The sequence below is a fragment of the Mustela putorius genome, unplaced genomic scaffold (assembly GCF_011764305.1).
Source record: "Mustela putorius furo isolate JIRA1106 unplaced genomic scaffold, ASM1176430v1.1 tig00000929_pilon_pilon_pilon, whole genome shotgun sequence".
NCBI classification, from domain to species: domain Eukaryota; kingdom Metazoa; phylum Chordata; class Mammalia; order Carnivora; family Mustelidae; genus Mustela; species Mustela putorius.
The window spans coordinates 5239487-5256445 of NW_025421520.1; the positions used below are offsets into that span (position 1 = coordinate 5239487).

Below are 16959 nucleotides of genomic sequence, written 5' to 3' on the forward strand. Positions count from 1 at the left end.
GGGGTGCCTGGGTGGCTCAGTGGGTTAAGCCTCTGCCTTTGGCATGGGTCATGATCTCAGGGTCCTGGGATCGAGCCCAATATCGGGCTCTCTGCTCAACAGGGAGCCTGCTTCCCTTCTCTCTCTCTCTGTCTGCCTCTCTGCCTACCTGTGATCTCTGACTGTCAAATGAATAAATTAAAAAATCTTAAAAAAAAAAAAGACTTGTTAAAAAAAATACAACAGATCATTTACCATCTGAATTATTTTCTTTTATTTTGGAGGGGCAGAGGGAGAGGGATAAAGAATCCTAAGCACACCCCCTCATGAATGCAGAACCCAACATGGGGCTCCATCTCATGACCCTGAGATCATGACCTGAGCCAAAACCTAGTGTCAGACGCTCACCAACTGAGGCCACCTCCCCAGGGGCCCCATCTTGACCATTTTAAAGTGCACAGTCAGAGGCATTAAGTACGTTCCCATGGTGGTGCACCCTTCGTGGCCATCTGGTTTCAGAACGTTTTCATCACCCCAAATGGAAACCTGACACCCAGCACTCCCCGTTCCCCTCCCCCCCAGCTCCTGGAGACACTGATGTATTTTCTGTGTCTTCAGAGTTGCCTCTTCTGGGCACTTCATATAAATAGAACCATACAAATACAAAGTGCAGCCTTCTGTGCCTGGCTTCTTTCACTCAGCATACTGTTTCTGGGTTCCTCCATGCTGTCACAGGTGTTAGCGTTGTGTTCCTTTTTATGGATGACTACTACTCCCTGTGTTCCGACACGCAGAGCAGGTGCCGCTTACCCACCCGTCTGCTGACAGACGTGTGGGTTGTTTCCACCTTTTGTCTGCTGTGAACAGTGCTGCTGGGAACGTCGACGTCAAGTCTATGTTTGAACACTTGTCTTCTGTTCTTTTGGGTAGATACCTAGGCGTGGAGTCTCTGGGTCTCGTGGTAATTCTGCGTTTCACCTGATGAGGAACAGCCAAGCTGTCTTCCCCAGTGGCTGCTCCATTTTGCATTGCCAGGTTTGCGTTCCAGTTCCTCCACGCCCGCTCCAACACCTGCCACTTCTTGCTTGTTTCCGTCGCCCTCCTAGGGGATGGCCAGGCGCTGGCTGTGGTTTTGACTAGCCGTTCCCTCAGGATGTCAGGCATCAGCCCATGCACTGATTGGCCATTTGTGTATCTTCTCTGGGCAAATGTCTATTCATTTTTCCATTGGGTTGTCTTTTTGTTGCTGAATTATGGAAGTTCTTGTTACATCCCAGAGGCCGGACTCTTACTAGATGTATGCATTGTGAATTTCTTCTCCCTTTCTGTGGACAGCTTTTTATCCCTCTTAATGATGTCCTTTGCAGAAAAAAAAAAAAAAAGAAACTTTTACTTTTCATGACAGCAGGGTCTTGGCTGACCAAAACTACCTTAACGTGTTGCTCCTTAGTCCTTGGCCAGTGTGGATGCTTGGAGTTGTTGAAATGAACAGGTGGGGGGTGCCAGTGACCGCAGCTCATGGACTCTGGAGATGCCAGGACAGAAGCCGAGGGATGAGGGGACTGCCTTATTGTCACCACATTGTGACGGGCCGGCTCAGGGTCCAACCATCCTCTTATAGCCCCCAGTGAGGGGAGAGCAAAGACCAGAGATTGTCTGGAGCATTGTTACTGAGTTTCATCCTTTGACCTTTTAGGAGCCCCTTGCCTGACTGCAGCAGGTCTGGTCTCTTCCCAGAGTTTCTTCTCCATGGGGAGATTGGAAGGACATGCCACAATGGCTCTCGTGGCGGCTCGTAAGGCTTTGGGAGGAGAACCTCTCACCTTCCTCCTCGCCCTCTGATCCTGCAGGGACCCTCTCTCGATCAGCCCCAAACCTCCTGAAGGGCAGGAAGCCAGGCAACGCTGCTGAATTAGTGCATTCTCCTCCCTGGGGGAGGGTTGGATAACGTTCTGCTAATCTTCCAAATCTGGGCCAGAGATAAGAGATAAAAGCCGGAGATGGGCGAGATGGGCGGGCACGCCAGCGGCTGCTTTCTTAGGCTCCGCTTACAACAGTTTCCCAACATTTTTCTTTTCTTTTTTTTAGTCTTTGCTGAAGCAACATACTGCAAATGCACCTTGCTGAATTTTCCCGCTGTAGATACTGATCCCCATTGACGAGATTTTTTTTTTGCTTGTGTTTTATTTTTTCTCTTCTTTACATTTTAGTTTTCGGTAAAGCAGTTCAGTTACATGATAGAAAAAATACAAACAATTTGCCATGAGAGATATTGAAAGGCAAGAGTCCCTTACCCCACTCCACCAAAACCTAAAAGGAACTTTTTAAGATTGTGTACATAGTATTCAGCCGTTTTATGGCTTGTCAGTGATACAACGTGTACATTGTCTTATAGTCACTCCCTTACATCTTCAGTTTCTTACCTGCTTTCCTTTTTCAAATTAATCGGCCTTTTCGTCTTATCGCCCCGCCCCCCAAGAGCCTTCTTGAGCATTTGTTTCTAATCACCCCTTTGCAATTTTAGCAGGACAGATACGCCTTACATAATTTATGTGCTGTGGGTCTGTCTGCACTTTATATGTGAAAAGAGCCATCCCCCTCCCCAAGAGCCATTTTCACCCCGTTAGGTGCAGCATTGCTCCCCCCCCCCCCCCCCCCCGCCCCGAATCCTAATGTAATTGGAAAGGAGGTGGAGGTGCGTGATATCCGTGACACAGGAACATCGGACTAGTGCGGGATAAGGTCGATATGAGTGAGCCAATGGTCTGGATTTTGGAATACCATTTTTGTATTTTGTCAACATCAAGAAGTGAACCAGCCACCCAAGTTAACTTCCGAGATGTTTGAAACTTCAACCATTAAGCACCAACACATGCATCTTATTTAAGTGTTCGATGCATCATACACTTTGAGGTTTTCTTCTTCAAAACGTATGAACTGGAACTTCCCATTTTACAGACGATTTAGGGTCCTTGTCGGATTTTCCTGTGATGCAGCCCAGCATATCTGGCCAGCCAGCCCTGAGATACAGGGACTAGGCTCTGCATGGCGAGGGCTTCTGACTCGCGTCTTCCCCGCCTCCCTGCTCGGGCCAGCTACGTGCTCTGCGGCGGTGTCCTTGCCTGGTAGCACCCCCCACTGGTGTTCTTTGTTCGTGTGGTTAAAAAGAGTAAATTCTTAGTAGCAAAGTCCCTTGGTTCCTCACTGAAGAAATAAAATGCTTGGGCTGTGAGTGTTTTGGCTAATGAACAGCGTTTTGTCCGATGACTTCTGTCTTCTGGGTTGGGACTGAGGAGCAGGGGTGGCCGGTGGGCTGCTCCTAGCTCAGGTCCTGGCGCCTGCCCGGCTGGCCAGGCTTAAGGATCCGACACTCTCCACCGAGATGCAGAGCCCAGGCAGCCAGCCCTGGGTCGGGGCCCAAGGAGGCGCCTTTCGGTAACCAAGGCTTTGCGGCGGCTTTCCCCTCCGTGTCCTTGAGGCGCTCGGAGTGCGAGCCCGGAAGGATCTTTCCGGGCTGCATTAAGGTTGACACGATGCTTTCCACCTACAACACTCTGCAGCTTTCAGGATATTTTTGCAGTTTTATCTCGCTTGATGATGCCCCACGGAAGACTTTGAGACCATCTAGGGAGTCATGCTTTTAGGCTTTGCCCTGGGGCACGCCAAAAATAATTACTGCCATCATTTCTCACTCTTCATAAACACTTCTGTGCTCTTAAAGATGATACCCCTGTTGTCACTGGGTTTAGATGTCCCTGGTGTGGGTTGAACTATTTAGGCTGAGGTGATTTGTCTTTGCCAAAAAAGTCACCCTCTTGTCACTCAGACTGGAGCCTCCAGAATCCAGCTCATGGGGACCTGGTGAGTAACCGTGACCGTGAGTGTGCGGCAGAGACGCGTGAGTGGGCACGGGGCCCTGAGTCAGGGTGGGGGTGCGTCCCTGTCCGGAGCCTTGGCCGCATAAACAGCTCCGGGCAGGGACACGGAGGGCCCTGGTGAGGTGACACGGCGGTCTCACTCAGAGTCAAGTGCCACGGTGACCTTTAGAACTTTCCATGAAATATGACCCAGTCTTTTGCAACCAGCGGGAGAGCGCGAGCCGCTGTGTGCTACCCCACGCTGAGGCCGCCGCTCCACTCTTACACAACGGCATTCAGTTTGGCTCACAGGCTCTCGGGGCTCCGGGTGCTTTTCAGGTACTGTCACATGATCCTCAGAGGTTTTCAGAGTCGGTTTTCAGTCCAGATGTCTTTATTTACTCTTCCCACATCCCGACAGAGAAGAGGCAACCCGAGGTCCTAATGCCGCTGGACGGGGGCGCCGGCGACCCCAGGTCTGACCCCAGCCCTACCGCTGGCCTCCCCTGGCTGGGATCCTGGGCAAATCAGTTGGCTTCTCGGAAGCTCCATTTCTTTATATTAATTTAACAGAATCATAAGGGCTGACCTCCTGCCTGCCTGCCTTCGTGGTGGGGGAACCCCAGGGAGACATCTGTATTGTCTGTTCCAGTGGGCGGCGTCCCTAACAGGGCAGGTCCCCGTGGCAGCCAGGCCCAGGCCTGCCGGCGTCTTCTGTGTGCACCTGTGCCTCATCTACAGCCCCCCCAGAGGCAAGGGCGCGCTTGAGGGGTGCACGGGGCTGTGAGAACCCGTCCTCAGGGCAGGAAGTGCCTGAGTGAGGGTGGCCTGCCGGGTCTCTGATACATGCCCTCACCCCGGCCCCGCGTGACCCTCCGGTGAACTGTTTGCATCTGCACCCAACAGGCTACACAGGTGGCTTCCATGATCACGTTTGGGGCCTTGGAAAATTTTATTTTAATATAATTGGAAATCCAGAGTGAGGGTGGGCTTCGGGGGGGATAGCTCCCTGGACAGCCCCGCCCGAGCTTCTGAGGGAGGAGGATGGGCTGGTCTGTGACCCGCGCGGCCCCGTGAGGACCCCCTCGGCGGTGGGCCCCCTGCTGCTGCACACCCGTGTGTACAGGGATGCGGTGACAAGGGGAGGTGGGCACCAACCGCGGGGGCTACCGTAGAGAGGGGACGAGTCCTGGTGGGAGCCACGGCCACGAGCCTGGAATGGGGACAAGTTTTGGGGACAACAGACGCCTTATGTCTTAGCGCTTGCCGGCGGGCTGTGGGAACAAGGCCTCCCGATCACCAGCGCAGAACTTCCAATGACTGCCCTGGGTTGCGCGTGTTTTGGGGTCCCCGAGGTCGCCAGCGAGGTCTCACACATCAGAGCTCTATGAACGTGTAGACGCTCAGGGCGTGGAGAAGCCGCGGGCCGCACAGGGAGGGAGGCAGAGCTTTCCGTCTGCCGGCATCCTGAGGCAGGGGGAGGGAGTGCTGTCCCGCGGCCCTGTCTGCGGTCCCTGTGGTGTCCCCTCTCTTCCATATCTCCTCTCTCCAGCAATGCCACTGGCTAGACAGTCCCCGGCGCACTCTGGCTCCTTCGTGGTTTGCAGGGTTCACGTGGGCAGAGGGGCAGAGACCAGTCCGCCAGGGAAGATGCAGGCATCAGGGGAAGGGGACCCATTCCCCACTGTCATGGTGCCCCTGCCCTCAGCCCTACCCTGCGGCTGCTGCCTGAGGGTGACTGCAGACCTGCGGCGACCGAGGGCGGGGGGTGGGGGCCATCACAACAGCCTCGCTTAGTTCTCGGGCCTCCAGTAGAGGCAGCCGTGGGGGTCAGGTGACCTCCCCTAAGATGACTGGCAGGGCAGGGGGGCACAGAGCACAACCTTCTCTTCCCTGGCCCACCTCCCAGCCCACTGGCTGCCCCGAAGGACTCATCCTCAAGTGCTGATTCGGCTTCTCCGCTGGGGTAAGAGTCCCTGTGCCGGGAGCATGCAGCATCGCCGGGGGAGAAGCAGCCCACGGACATGCAGAACGATGGGGCGAGCTTGTGTGCGCCCCTCCTCCGCGGAGCACAGCTCTTCGGCACTCTTGTCTTGTTCTGGTTGTCAGCTGTCCGGTGTCGGCTCATAGTCGAAAGACTGGGACTCCAGTAACGATGAAAGCAAACAACATACTCTGTCCTTCCCCACACCTTGTCGAACCCCCGACGTGGCGATCCGGGAGGCCAGGTTCCCTCCGCCTGGGACAAGCGCAAGGACAGAAGGCATCTCCTGCCGCAGGGGCCTGGTCCTAGTCCAGGCTTCCAGCTGTGACCCCAACAAGTGATTTGTAAAGTATGACCTAGAAAGGCCCAGACCCTTTAAAGACACATTTCAAATGACAGATCCAGCGGTGCCTGGGGGGCTCGGTCGGTGAAGCCTCTGCCTTCAGCTCAGGTCATGATCTTGGGGTCCTGGGATCGAGCCCCATATTGGGCTCCCTGCTTGGCAGGGAGCTTGCTTCTCCCTCTCCCTCTGCCCCCCCACCGCCGCGCTCTCTGCTTTCTCTTATGCTCTCTTTCACCCCAATACATTTATAAACATTTTGTTTAACTTAGAAAGATTTTTTTTTAAAAAAAAGGACAGTTCCATCTTGGGAGCCACTAGTTCCTTTTTTCCCCAATCCTTCCCTTTAAAAAGATCCCCAAGTACGGAAAGCCTTCCGTCGGAATGTCTTCCTGTGGGCTGAATCACAGCGGCGTAAAGGGCGTCTCGCCCTCTCGTCCCAGACCATCAGCTGATGGAAACAGGGAAGAAGGGAGCGAGTGATTCTCTCTCCCAGCCCCTTGGTCAACATGCTGAAGGCAGGCTCCTGGGAAGCTTCACCTGCTGTGTGAACGTGTCCCCTCCACCAGTGCGTCAGTATTTGTCTCTAATTGTGGAACAAAAAACGTTGTCCCCATGTGAGGCACATGTGAGTCGAACAGGAAGACCCCAGTGGCAAGCGAGCCGATTGCTAAATTATCAGGAAGTTCGCAAGTCTGCCCATGCCCCATTAGTGCCTTGAGATGGGCCAGTGCTGGAGCATTTACACCACGGAACGTGGCCGAGCACGTCCAACCCCCTGCCCGCTGCCTCCCAGAGATCTGCCCGTCAGCACTTTCCAGGACACCACTGCTCCTCCGTTTCTGAAATCATGTGTCGCCAACAGCCTTTTCCTCTGCTCTTGGGTAAAACCGACCATGGGAAGAACATTTCGAGGGAGGTCAAAAGTACAGGTTAGCGTAGGCGGGGTCTCTTTGGGAGTTTGTGACCATGCCAGGCTGAAAGCTGCACTTACCCTTCCATCTCAAGCTTTTGAGACTCCATCCTGCAGGACAGGGAACTATCATGGGCCAAAAGCTTTTTGCTGAATCAGACCAAGTTGACCATTTCTTTCCAGAATGTTCTATTCCCATCTCAGTAACAGAACAGTGGCGCTGAATGATCTGGGTAATACTTATCTTCTCTCTGTCCCTCTCCAAGGCCCCAGACACGCCTACTGAGTGAATTCAGACAGTGGGGAGCCCAGAGCCGAGCCACGCAGGGGGAACAACAGGGCTTCCTGAGTCTCTGTTCAGAGACCTGCACGCATCTGTAGGGGAGGTGAGCAGGTCGGCTCTGCGTTTCCAGAGCACAGCAAGTTCCTTGGCCGAGTCCGGTGGTGCAGACCCCCTACCTGCGGGCTGGACTTTCAAACGGGGTCCTTCTCTCTTTCTCCTGTCAGTCCGCCAGCCTGAATATCAGAAAGGCCCAGTGAGAATAGAGAAACTTCCCAAAGCACTCCAGGTCCCGCAGGCCTGTGCATCCTTTAAGATTCAGCTTTGGGCACTGCCCAGACTCTTGCCTTGCTTGTGGTGAATTTTCCTGTGCCCGTATCTGACAAATGTCGGTACTGTGTGAAGATGTCAATCTCAGAATCAGTTAACGAGGGTTCAAGTCGGTGTCCTCCTAACATGTTAGCTGTGTGACCCTGGCCAAGCTACCTCTCTGATTCTGTTGTTCATCTTTTTTTTTTTTTTTTTAAGATTTTATTTATGAGAGAGAGAGAGAGCATGAGCAGGGGGCAGGGAGGGCCACACTCCCCGCTGAGCAGGGAGCCAGACTCAGACTCGATCCCAGGACCCTGGGATTATGACCTGAGCTAAGGGAAGATGCTTAACCCGCTGAGCCACCTAGGCGCCCCTATTGTTCATATTTAAATAAAATGGCATTACTGATGCCTGCCCCACAGGACAGTGGGAAGATTGCAGTAAGATAACTGTGGGGTGAGCAGCACTCCAACGGGCTTGGGGTAGGCACCCAACAAACAGGATTTATTATTTTACTAATTAAAGTATAGCTCTTACAAGACAAGAATGCCTTTGAATTATTCATAGCACTAATCTCCATCAGCCGCCATCCTGTACATTTGGTTTAATAACTACTTGATGAGTGAGTGACCACGGAACAAAGCACAGAAACGCCAGGCACGCCAAAGTCACTGTTTATTTTCCAGACAAATGTACATTCGCCCATGTTTGGCCACCACGCTTTGAATTGTTATGTCCCGCTACCTTCTTTATCACATAGTACAAAGAATAGTATATTGGCTTCAACAAAAACTTTTCATTTTCCTTCTAATCAAATATGCCCCTTTGTTACTGAAATATGTGTTTGGTGGCATTTTCATAAACAAGTTCTGCTTTGCTTTTATTTTTTCTAAGTGAATTTTTATTCATGATTCTCTTCTTAAGTAATCTCAGTGCCCAGTGTGGGGCTTGAACTCATGACCCTGAGATCAAGAGTCCCAGGCTCTACCGACTGATAGGCCAGGTGCTCCTGCTTTGTTTTCTTTTATTTTTAAATCAGAAGAACATTCCAACTTCTGTTAGGACCTGAATTGGTAAGATATTAAAAAAAAAGAAAGAGGGGCACCTGGGTGGCTCAGTGGGTTAAGCCTCTGCCTTCGGCTCAGATCATGATCTCAGGGTCCTGGGATCGAGTCCCGCATCGGGCTCTCTGCTCGCCGGGGAGCCTGCTTCCCCCTCTCTCTCTGCCTGCCTCTCTGCCTACTTGTGGTCTCTTTCTGTCAAATAAATAAAAATCTTAAAAAAGAAAGAAAGAAAGAAATCTCAAGGGGAAAAAACTACTTATGCTGTCTTTTTCAGAGTTTAATCCTGGTAAGTGTGGGCTACCATATTTAACAACAGAGAGGATCCACTCATATTCTGGGGGACCCAGCTGGAGGTGGGTCTTGTGACTTGTTCTGGGGCCGCGCTGGCCTGGCCTGGCCTCTCTCCTTTCCTCTAGACCCTTCAACCCTCAAAGCCAGCTCAAGCGCTCCCTTCCAAGGGGGACGGGGGACATACAATTGCCCTCTGTCCATGCATGCTGATGCCAATCATTGCCCAGACTGGCCCCTTGCCGTTGACCCCATACAGCTTTTCTTAGGCCTTTAGTATTGCTTTACAGTTTATCCTTGTCATCTGCAAATTCCTTCAAAGCAGAACTGTTTTGTTTGTTCATTCATGCATCCTGGCTACAAATATTTGATCACTGCTTCTGTCCATCAGTCCCAGCAGGAAAGAAAAGGCACACGAAACAGCCATTCGAAGTTCAGACTTCCGGAAGTCAATGAAATTCTAATGTGATCAAGTCTAGTCTTGATACACAGAGAGGAAACTGAGGCCCAGAAATGGGAAATAACTTTTCAGGCTCAGAAAGCCAGTCAGTAGCACATCCTGGAATGCCCCTTTAACCCAGTGAAGATATCAGAAAAAAAAAATTTTTTTTTTAATTTAAAAGTTATTTTTCTATCTCATATTTTTAAACTTTGTTTTATTAGTTACAAAACATATATGAGGTTTTTGTTGTGTTTTATTAGGTCGGGGTTTGGCCTAGGAGTCAAGGAAATTAGAATTCGAGCCCTGGTTCTGCCATTAGCTACGGGACCTTGGGCAAGTCCCACCCCCTTTCTGAGCCTCAACTTCCCCATCTGTCATGGAAAGGGGTTGGACTAGATCCTTTCTAAAATCTCTGTCTAAAAGCTCTGTCATTCTAGGGGGCACCTCGGTGGCTCATTCGGTTAAGTGTCCGACTCGAGCTCGGCCCAGGCTTCATTTCAAGGTTGTGAGTTCAAGCCCCATGCTGGCCTTTCGGTGGGCATGGAGCCTAATACATAAATCAAATAATAAAATAAATAAATAAACAGAAGCAAGCAAGCTCTGGTATTCTGCAGTTCTTAAGCCCGGGGCCCAAGTCATGCATTTGCTGAAGAACCTTCCAGGGAATGCCCCCCGATCCCCGTCTCATAGGTGGTCTCGCATCTTTCGTCGCGAAGGAGCGTGAGCTGAAGTGGGTTCGGTGATCTCCAGCCCAGGGACCTGGGGCTCCTCCACCAAGAAGCAGCCGCAGCCTTCTGACCCCGTGGAACTCTGGAACACATGAATCAAAATAGTTGTGTGATGTCATGTCATAATGGGAATGTGCTCTGGCCCATTGGTGCCAAGAATTGTCTGTCCGGGGAGGTTTCCTTTTACAGTCTTTTTAAAGAGACATCTGCAGATCTGCACATGACCAGCGGGCCCGGGCTCCGCTTGCCTATTTAGTCTTCTCTGATTTTAAGGGGGAAAAGCCCTGGAGTGTCTGAGCGCGCAGCTGACCTCAGCTGCATAAACAAACCCACGGGCAGCTTCTGCCTGCGCTCGGGCCGCTCCTTGCCTACTTAAGGACAGCGGGGCTGCTCCCACGGCTGCGGCCGAGGTGTGGCGGGAGGACGGCCGAGCGCTCTCGCAGAGGAAGGGCTGCCGTGGGATTGCCCCCGAAAGTCCCAGGGCGTCGGCCGGCCCTGAGAGCGACCTGCCCTGTGTGGGGGTGAGGGCCCCCGGCCGGGACACCTGCACTCACGGGCCGGGTCTCTAAGCCCTTGGTGGCTGAGGCTGCCACGTGCCCCACACCTGCGGCTGATGCTGCGCCTCTCCTGGTTCCCGCCCACCTGGTGCTGACACGGGTTCGACGGCTCTTGGTATGGTCACCTGTCGCTGCTCCTGTGGCCACGGCTCCTCATGAAGCGTTTCGGCAGCCTCAGGGGGAACAAGAAGCACAAGGACCCAAACCGGAGCACTGAGAGGCGCCAGTCGGAGCCCCACGGCCTTTTTGGTAGGACGCTGCCCCTGGCCCCGTTCTCTGCCGGTCTGTGCCGTCGGAGGGACACCCCGCGGCGTGCGTGCGTGCGCGGAGCCTCCCAGGCGGTCGCTGTGTGCGCGTGTCATTGCCAGGCAGGAGTCCGAGGACTAGGTCGGCAGGTGCCTCCTTATGGACGGCAGTGCTTATGGTGAAGCGTGCGACGCTGTTCTGACTGTCCCGTTTCACCCCACCTGGCTCAGTGAGGTTAGTGCTCAGTTGGGTAATCATTCATTTAGGCAAAACCCATGGTTTGGGAAAGAGAGAGAATGGGCTGGAGCTGTTCTTTTTGGCTGTTAAGGATGAAATGTGTGCGTGGAGAGAGAGCTAGTGTTGGGGGCCAAGGGGGTGGACCCTTTGCCCCTCTGGCTGAGGAATTGGACAGATCAGGGGTTCATGTGGGAAGGAAAAGCACCTGCCTGATTGGAGTCCCCTGGGAGAGAAGTTTGCTTTGTGGTCTCCCTGGCTTCTGGGACCTTCCACCGCCTCTCCACACACAGGGGTTGGGACCGGTGTGACTGGGACATGTGGGGAGTGCTGCAATTCAGTATTTCCAGGGACCTCTGGATCGGGGGTGGGTCTCCCTCTGGCTGGCTGGTGTAGCAAAGCATTGCAAAGCATTCTCAGCCCCCCGGAGGCCTGCTAAGTCCTGCCCACTCAAAATCAGATGCCAGACTGCTTCGTTTTAACTTCCTGGTGGCCACTGCTGTCTGACGTGGCATGTTCCCTAGTACCCCGTTCTGAGTTGGAGCAAGGGGCCCCACACACGTCCCAGAGATCTCGGGGCGGGGGGAGCCAAGCAGTGCATTAAATTGTGTCCCTTGAGTGGCGTATGACGTGATATGTGGCACCAAAAAAAAAAAAAAAGTCCTTGTGCATAGTAGGGAAATGACTTTGGCAAAACTTCTGGGCAGTACATGAGAATGAAAAGGTAGATCTAAAACTCGCTGACATGGCTTGCTAATCCAATCTAACCAGCTGCTTCCAGAAGGCCCCTGACAGCCCCATGGGAGGCTGGTGCCTCTGGAGAGGTGGCCAGAGGACACAGCAGCTCTGGAACCGGGGGGGGGGGGGTTTCAACCTCGTGAAGAAACTAAGGAGAAGTATCTGATCGGATGCTCTGGGGAAATTAGGTAGGAGCCTGACGCCTGCTCCTTGCCCGGGGAAGGAATGACGGATGTCTTGGACTTGATTCATAGATGTGGTTTAAAAAGAAGGTGCTTTTTTAAATAATAAAGTAATAAACACTCGTTTACCTTAGAATTAAATCTGAACCCTGTATTGAACCGAAAGTCACATTTTGCTGACGGGGACGGAGAGGCCCGTTATTAAGAGTCTGTCATTTGCCGGACTGTGGTTTCTCCTCTTCATGTAAAACCTGGCTGTCGTCATGTCTCCTACACTTCTGAGATCAAAAATAATATCTGCATGTCGACCAAGTTTTCTAAGGGCTCACATGCAAATACCAGCTCTGACCAGGGTCAGGAAGAGCTGGGCTTCCTCCAGAACCTTCCTCTGGGGTTCGGGAAGCAGGCTGAGGCCACTCAAGGTGGCCAGAGCCCAGGCATCCAGGCTTGTGGTATGTCCTGGTTTTCTTTTTGTTTAGAGTCTCCGTGTGCAAGGAGCCAAGAGCGAGGCCACATGGCAGGTGTTGGGTGGGGAGACACCAATTGAAGAAAACAGTGTGTCCCCTGGGCTTTCCTCTCCCTCTGTGCCTCGCTAACCTTCACCCACCTCCCAGACTCAGCTTAGCCATCCCTCCCCTAAAGCCCAGTCACCTGTTCTGTGATCTCCTGGCTTCTTTGGGGCAGGGACGTGGCCCCAAGGGAGTGTTCTGTCCGCCATTCTGACCGCATCACATGCTCTCACTGCAGAACTACTGGTTATGAGATGCCTTGATCCTGGTTGTCAAGTAGGTATTGGTTCGGGATTCTTGTTTTCTGAACTCCACCCCTTCCTACGGTTATTCCTGTAGCAAAGAATTTTAGAAGGGGTCCCTTCTGCCCCCAAGAAGGCTTCTGTGTGGGTGGTGACAGTGTCAGTCCCGTACTTGTGCCCCATTTCCCCAACTCAAGCACGCTCAAGTAGTTGGCACGGGCTCCTCACGCCTTGGGGCTGTGCCCAGGGTCCCAGGAGCCACTCACCGTGTCCCTGCTCCAGTGGAGGGTGGAGGCTAGAGCTGAGCCTGTGGGATGGGGTGCACTTTGTCTCACGGGCTGGCATTTCTGCAGTTCCTCAGGCCGAGACATTTTCTTCATTGCGCACATGCACACACGTACGGGTGTGCACACACTTGTACGCGGCTGTCTCGGTAGCCTCCCGACCGGCCAGAGAGACCCGGAGAATCAGTCCACGGCCGATCAACGATCATGAAGCCCATCTGTATTTGCCTGGATGGCATTCTCCTTCGGAAGTGTGGGACTCTCATTGGGATTTTGAACCTTCAAGCCTTGTGCTAAAACACCCTTGAGGGTTCAGGGTCATGAAAAGTTCATCGCTTTTGGCCTTGGGGTCTTGCATCTACCCCTGCAAAGCTCCCCTGCAAAGCGAAGCAAGAGGCTCAGGTTTTCATTCTCTGTGTGATACACAAGCAATGATTTCGACTTTTCCAGCCTCTCTGGTCCACAGACATCCAGACGACGTAGACAGAGAGCGGGTGGCGGTAATAGTAAGAAGGAACAAGGGTGATTAGGTAGGAGCGTGCCAGCCAGACGGACGAGAGGGCTGGCCGCAGGAACTTTTCCACCCTCTGCAGTTAGGGGGGAGCAGTTAAGAGGTGTGTGCACCTGAAGCCTTGAGAGGACCCTTCTGAGGACGGTCCTGGAGATGGGAAGCCAAGGGGTGTGTCGGGAAGCTGGCGCTCTGTCCCCATGCTGCAGAGGTCTAAGCGACGCTGAAGACAAGAACCTCCGGTGGGTCTCTGCATTGCGGGGAGCCTCCCCTTCCTGTTAGCTGTCCTCGGGATGAACGTAAAACCACTTCTGGAACAGAACTCCAGAGTTCCTCGTGCGCCGATACATGCATCTCCCCCACACTGCCAGTCCCAGCTCTCCTGTCCTCTGGGAATGCAAGCGGAGGCCACAGCCAGGCATGGTTTGGGGGTGGGGGCGTCCCCTGCTCTTTGCCTCGAGCAGCGGGCCAGGCTGGAAAGCGATGTCTGTGGTCCTTCCTGCCTCGCCCAGATGTCCCTCCCTGCCTGCCTGTCCCTCACAGTCTGCTTGCGATCGTGGTTGCCTCGAAAAGTACCGGTGCTCGTTCAAATACAAGTCTTTACCTCTCTGTAGTGGACATTTTCAAATGCAGAGAGAAGCAGGGAGAACAGCCTCATGCACCCATTGTCCGGTTCGGCGACGCCCGGTGCTCTCCAGGCCCACCAGCGTCTGTGGCACCGCCGTGAGCACGACGCCCGCTGCCCTCGCGGAGGCTCACACCCGAGCTGGTGTCTGAAATCGTGGTAAAATAAGCTTTACCACCTTCCCCACTTCTAAGTGCGCAGCTGAGTGGCAATAAGTACGCTCACACTGTTGTGCAGCTGTCATCACATCCATCTCTAGAACCTTCTGTCGTCCCCACCTGAAACTCCGCACCCATCAAACAACACCTGCCGTCCCACCCCACCAGGCGCCTGGCACCCACCTTTCAACTTCCCTTCTCTGAGTGGAGTCTCTAGGGACCTCATGCAAAAGACCGAGGGTTTGTCTTTTGTGTGTGGCCCATTCAACAGACAGGCGAGCCTTCGTTTGCGACGCCAGGCAGTGGGGAGTGCCCTCCCCTGTGCAGCCATTACCAGCACTGCTCAGCGGAACCTGGACACGGGCCCCTGGCGGACAACAGGTGGATGACATGGCCCGGATGCGGGCTTCCTGGGAAAATCTCAGTTAAGCACTTCCGGATTCATGCTCTCTCTGCGGGCTCCCGGGATCGCTCGACGAGTCAGGTGGTCCGCACCCAGCAGGCGGGCGGGCAGGCGGCAGTAGGCTAGAGAGGAGCATCCTAGCAACAGGCTGAGTGACGACACAGACAGGGAAATGGGTGCTCGTGGGCCCCGAGAGGTTAGGTGTGTGGTTCCATGAGTGTGGTTCAGCAGTGTGGTTCCAGGAGCTGCTGGCCTCTGGGGAGCCCTGTTCTGAACAGAGACACTTGACCCTGCACAGATGAGGTCGGCACTGCGGACATCTGAGGGTGGAGGATGAGACTGCCGCGCTGGGGGTGTGCCTAGAGAAATAAGGGAGACAGAATATTCCAGAAAGGGACTGGATTTAAACACAGCGACTCTGGACAGGGATGGACAAGCCTCTCGTAGCTCAGTGACAGCTCCAGGCTGGAGTGCCTGTCTGGGACCTGTCTGGGAATGCCCTCTGGAAGGACCTGACCCGGGGTGGGTCTAAGGGCCCAGGGGCCTTGGCACCTGATGGCACTGTGTGGGCCTCCCGCTTCTGGACCAGATCAAGAGCTTGGTACATCGAAAGAGCAGAAATGAATTCTGTTCTCCAGTAGTAATTTGTCTTTAATGATTGAGAAGGAAAAAACATCCAGGGTCATGCTCTCAAGGACCAACCAGCATGGATGTCCCTGAGGCCGTAGAAGGCTTCTGGGCCCACGGTGTCCCTTGGCACTGGTGCTGGTGCCGAGGGTAAGCCCCGCTGCGGGCGTGCGTCCCCTCCTAGTTAGGCTCCAGATCAGAGCTGTGCCCGGTCCCTGACTGTGAGAGTGGGTACACAGGTGCCCCATCTTGGGGCTCCTGCCCGAGAGCACTGCTGGGAAGGAAGGGGGAGAGGTTCAAGGTGGATTCAGAAGCCATTCTGAAATACTTAGCCGAGCCCCACGCCTGGCTGCAAAACACGACACAAATCAGCTAAGACCAGGGATTTCACCAACTCCTAGGGCCTAGCCTAACCTGTGTTCAGCCTCTCTATAGCTTTCTTTTTTAAAAGATTTTATTTATTTATTTTTTATTTATCAGAGAGAGCACAAGCAGGCAGAAGCAGAGAGAGAAGCAGGATCCCCACTGAGCAAGGAGTCCCATGCGGGACTCGATCCCAGGACCCTGGGATCATGACCTGAACCAAAGGCAGCAGCTTAACCGACTGAGCCACCCAGGCGTTCCTCTCTATAGCTTTCGTATCTATAAACCAAATCACGTGGAACCCCTTCCCCCTAGAAACTCAGCTGTGCTGGGAGGCAAGGCTGGACCGACCAGAAAACAGGACCCCTGAGTTCCCAACGTCCGGCTTGGCGCCAGTTGTCTTTCTCTGCGCGCAGTACCCTGGAGAGTGAAGACCTTGGGAAACCACTTTAGTTCGGTGCCCTTCATGGAGGGTTTCTGAGAAAGCCTCTAGTCGTTGGGCTGAATGCATGTTTCCCTGGAACGTTCCTGTTGATAGTTTCCAGTGCGCCTGTGCATTGGGAAGCCTCGTGATCAATCTTCTGGTGCAGAGCAGAGAAGGGAGCAGAGAGATGCACAGATGACGGGGGGACGGCGTTTTATACAGAGCTTTTATTACTATTCAGGTTCGCCGAGGCCGCCAGACGGGTCGGGGGGCGCTGCTGTGGATGGGCGGTTCCCAGCGGGTCAGGAGGCAGAAGGCTGCGGGGTGAGGGCAGAGGGTGGCCAGGCACCTTCATGGGGGTTGCCAGGGGTTTCCATTCCCTTCCAGGGGAAGGGCAAAGCCTGGCGCGGTGGGCAGGTTTGGAATCGGCCGATGTGGGCGATCCCGGCAGACTGCGCGGTGACTGCGCGGTGTCGAGCTGCTCTCGGGCTAGCTGGTCCCTGGCCCCGGGATGGTCCTTTAGGACAGAAGGATGGTGCCTTCTGCGTGTAAGACCCGCGCAGGGGAGGGGGTTCAGAGTCTGGGCTCTGGGTTGGCTTGTTTGCATACCAGAGGCGCACTTTCTCTGAGAATTGGCCGACCTGGGAGGGGCAGCCTCACCTCCTGGGTCCA

At 53.8% G+C, this 16959-nt stretch overlaps 1 protein-coding gene across 4 annotated transcripts in view; it reads left to right on the forward strand.

Annotated features, from left to right (window-relative positions):
- PRKAG2 (protein kinase AMP-activated non-catalytic subunit gamma 2) overlaps nt 1-16959 on the forward strand; it is a 243734-nt gene that overhangs the window by 96985 nt on the left and 129790 nt on the right. Inside the window, exon 1 of one of the 4 annotated variants that reach the window (XM_045086353.1) lies at nt 10648-10993. The exons of the other annotated variants lie outside the window; for them this stretch is intronic. Within the exon in view, the coding sequence (XP_044942288.1) occupies nt 10900-10993 (94 nt within the window). The 5' untranslated portion in view covers nt 10648-10899. Of the gene's footprint in view, nt 1-10647; nt 10994-16959 lie in introns of those variants that run through there. 4 annotated transcript variants of the gene reach the window in all.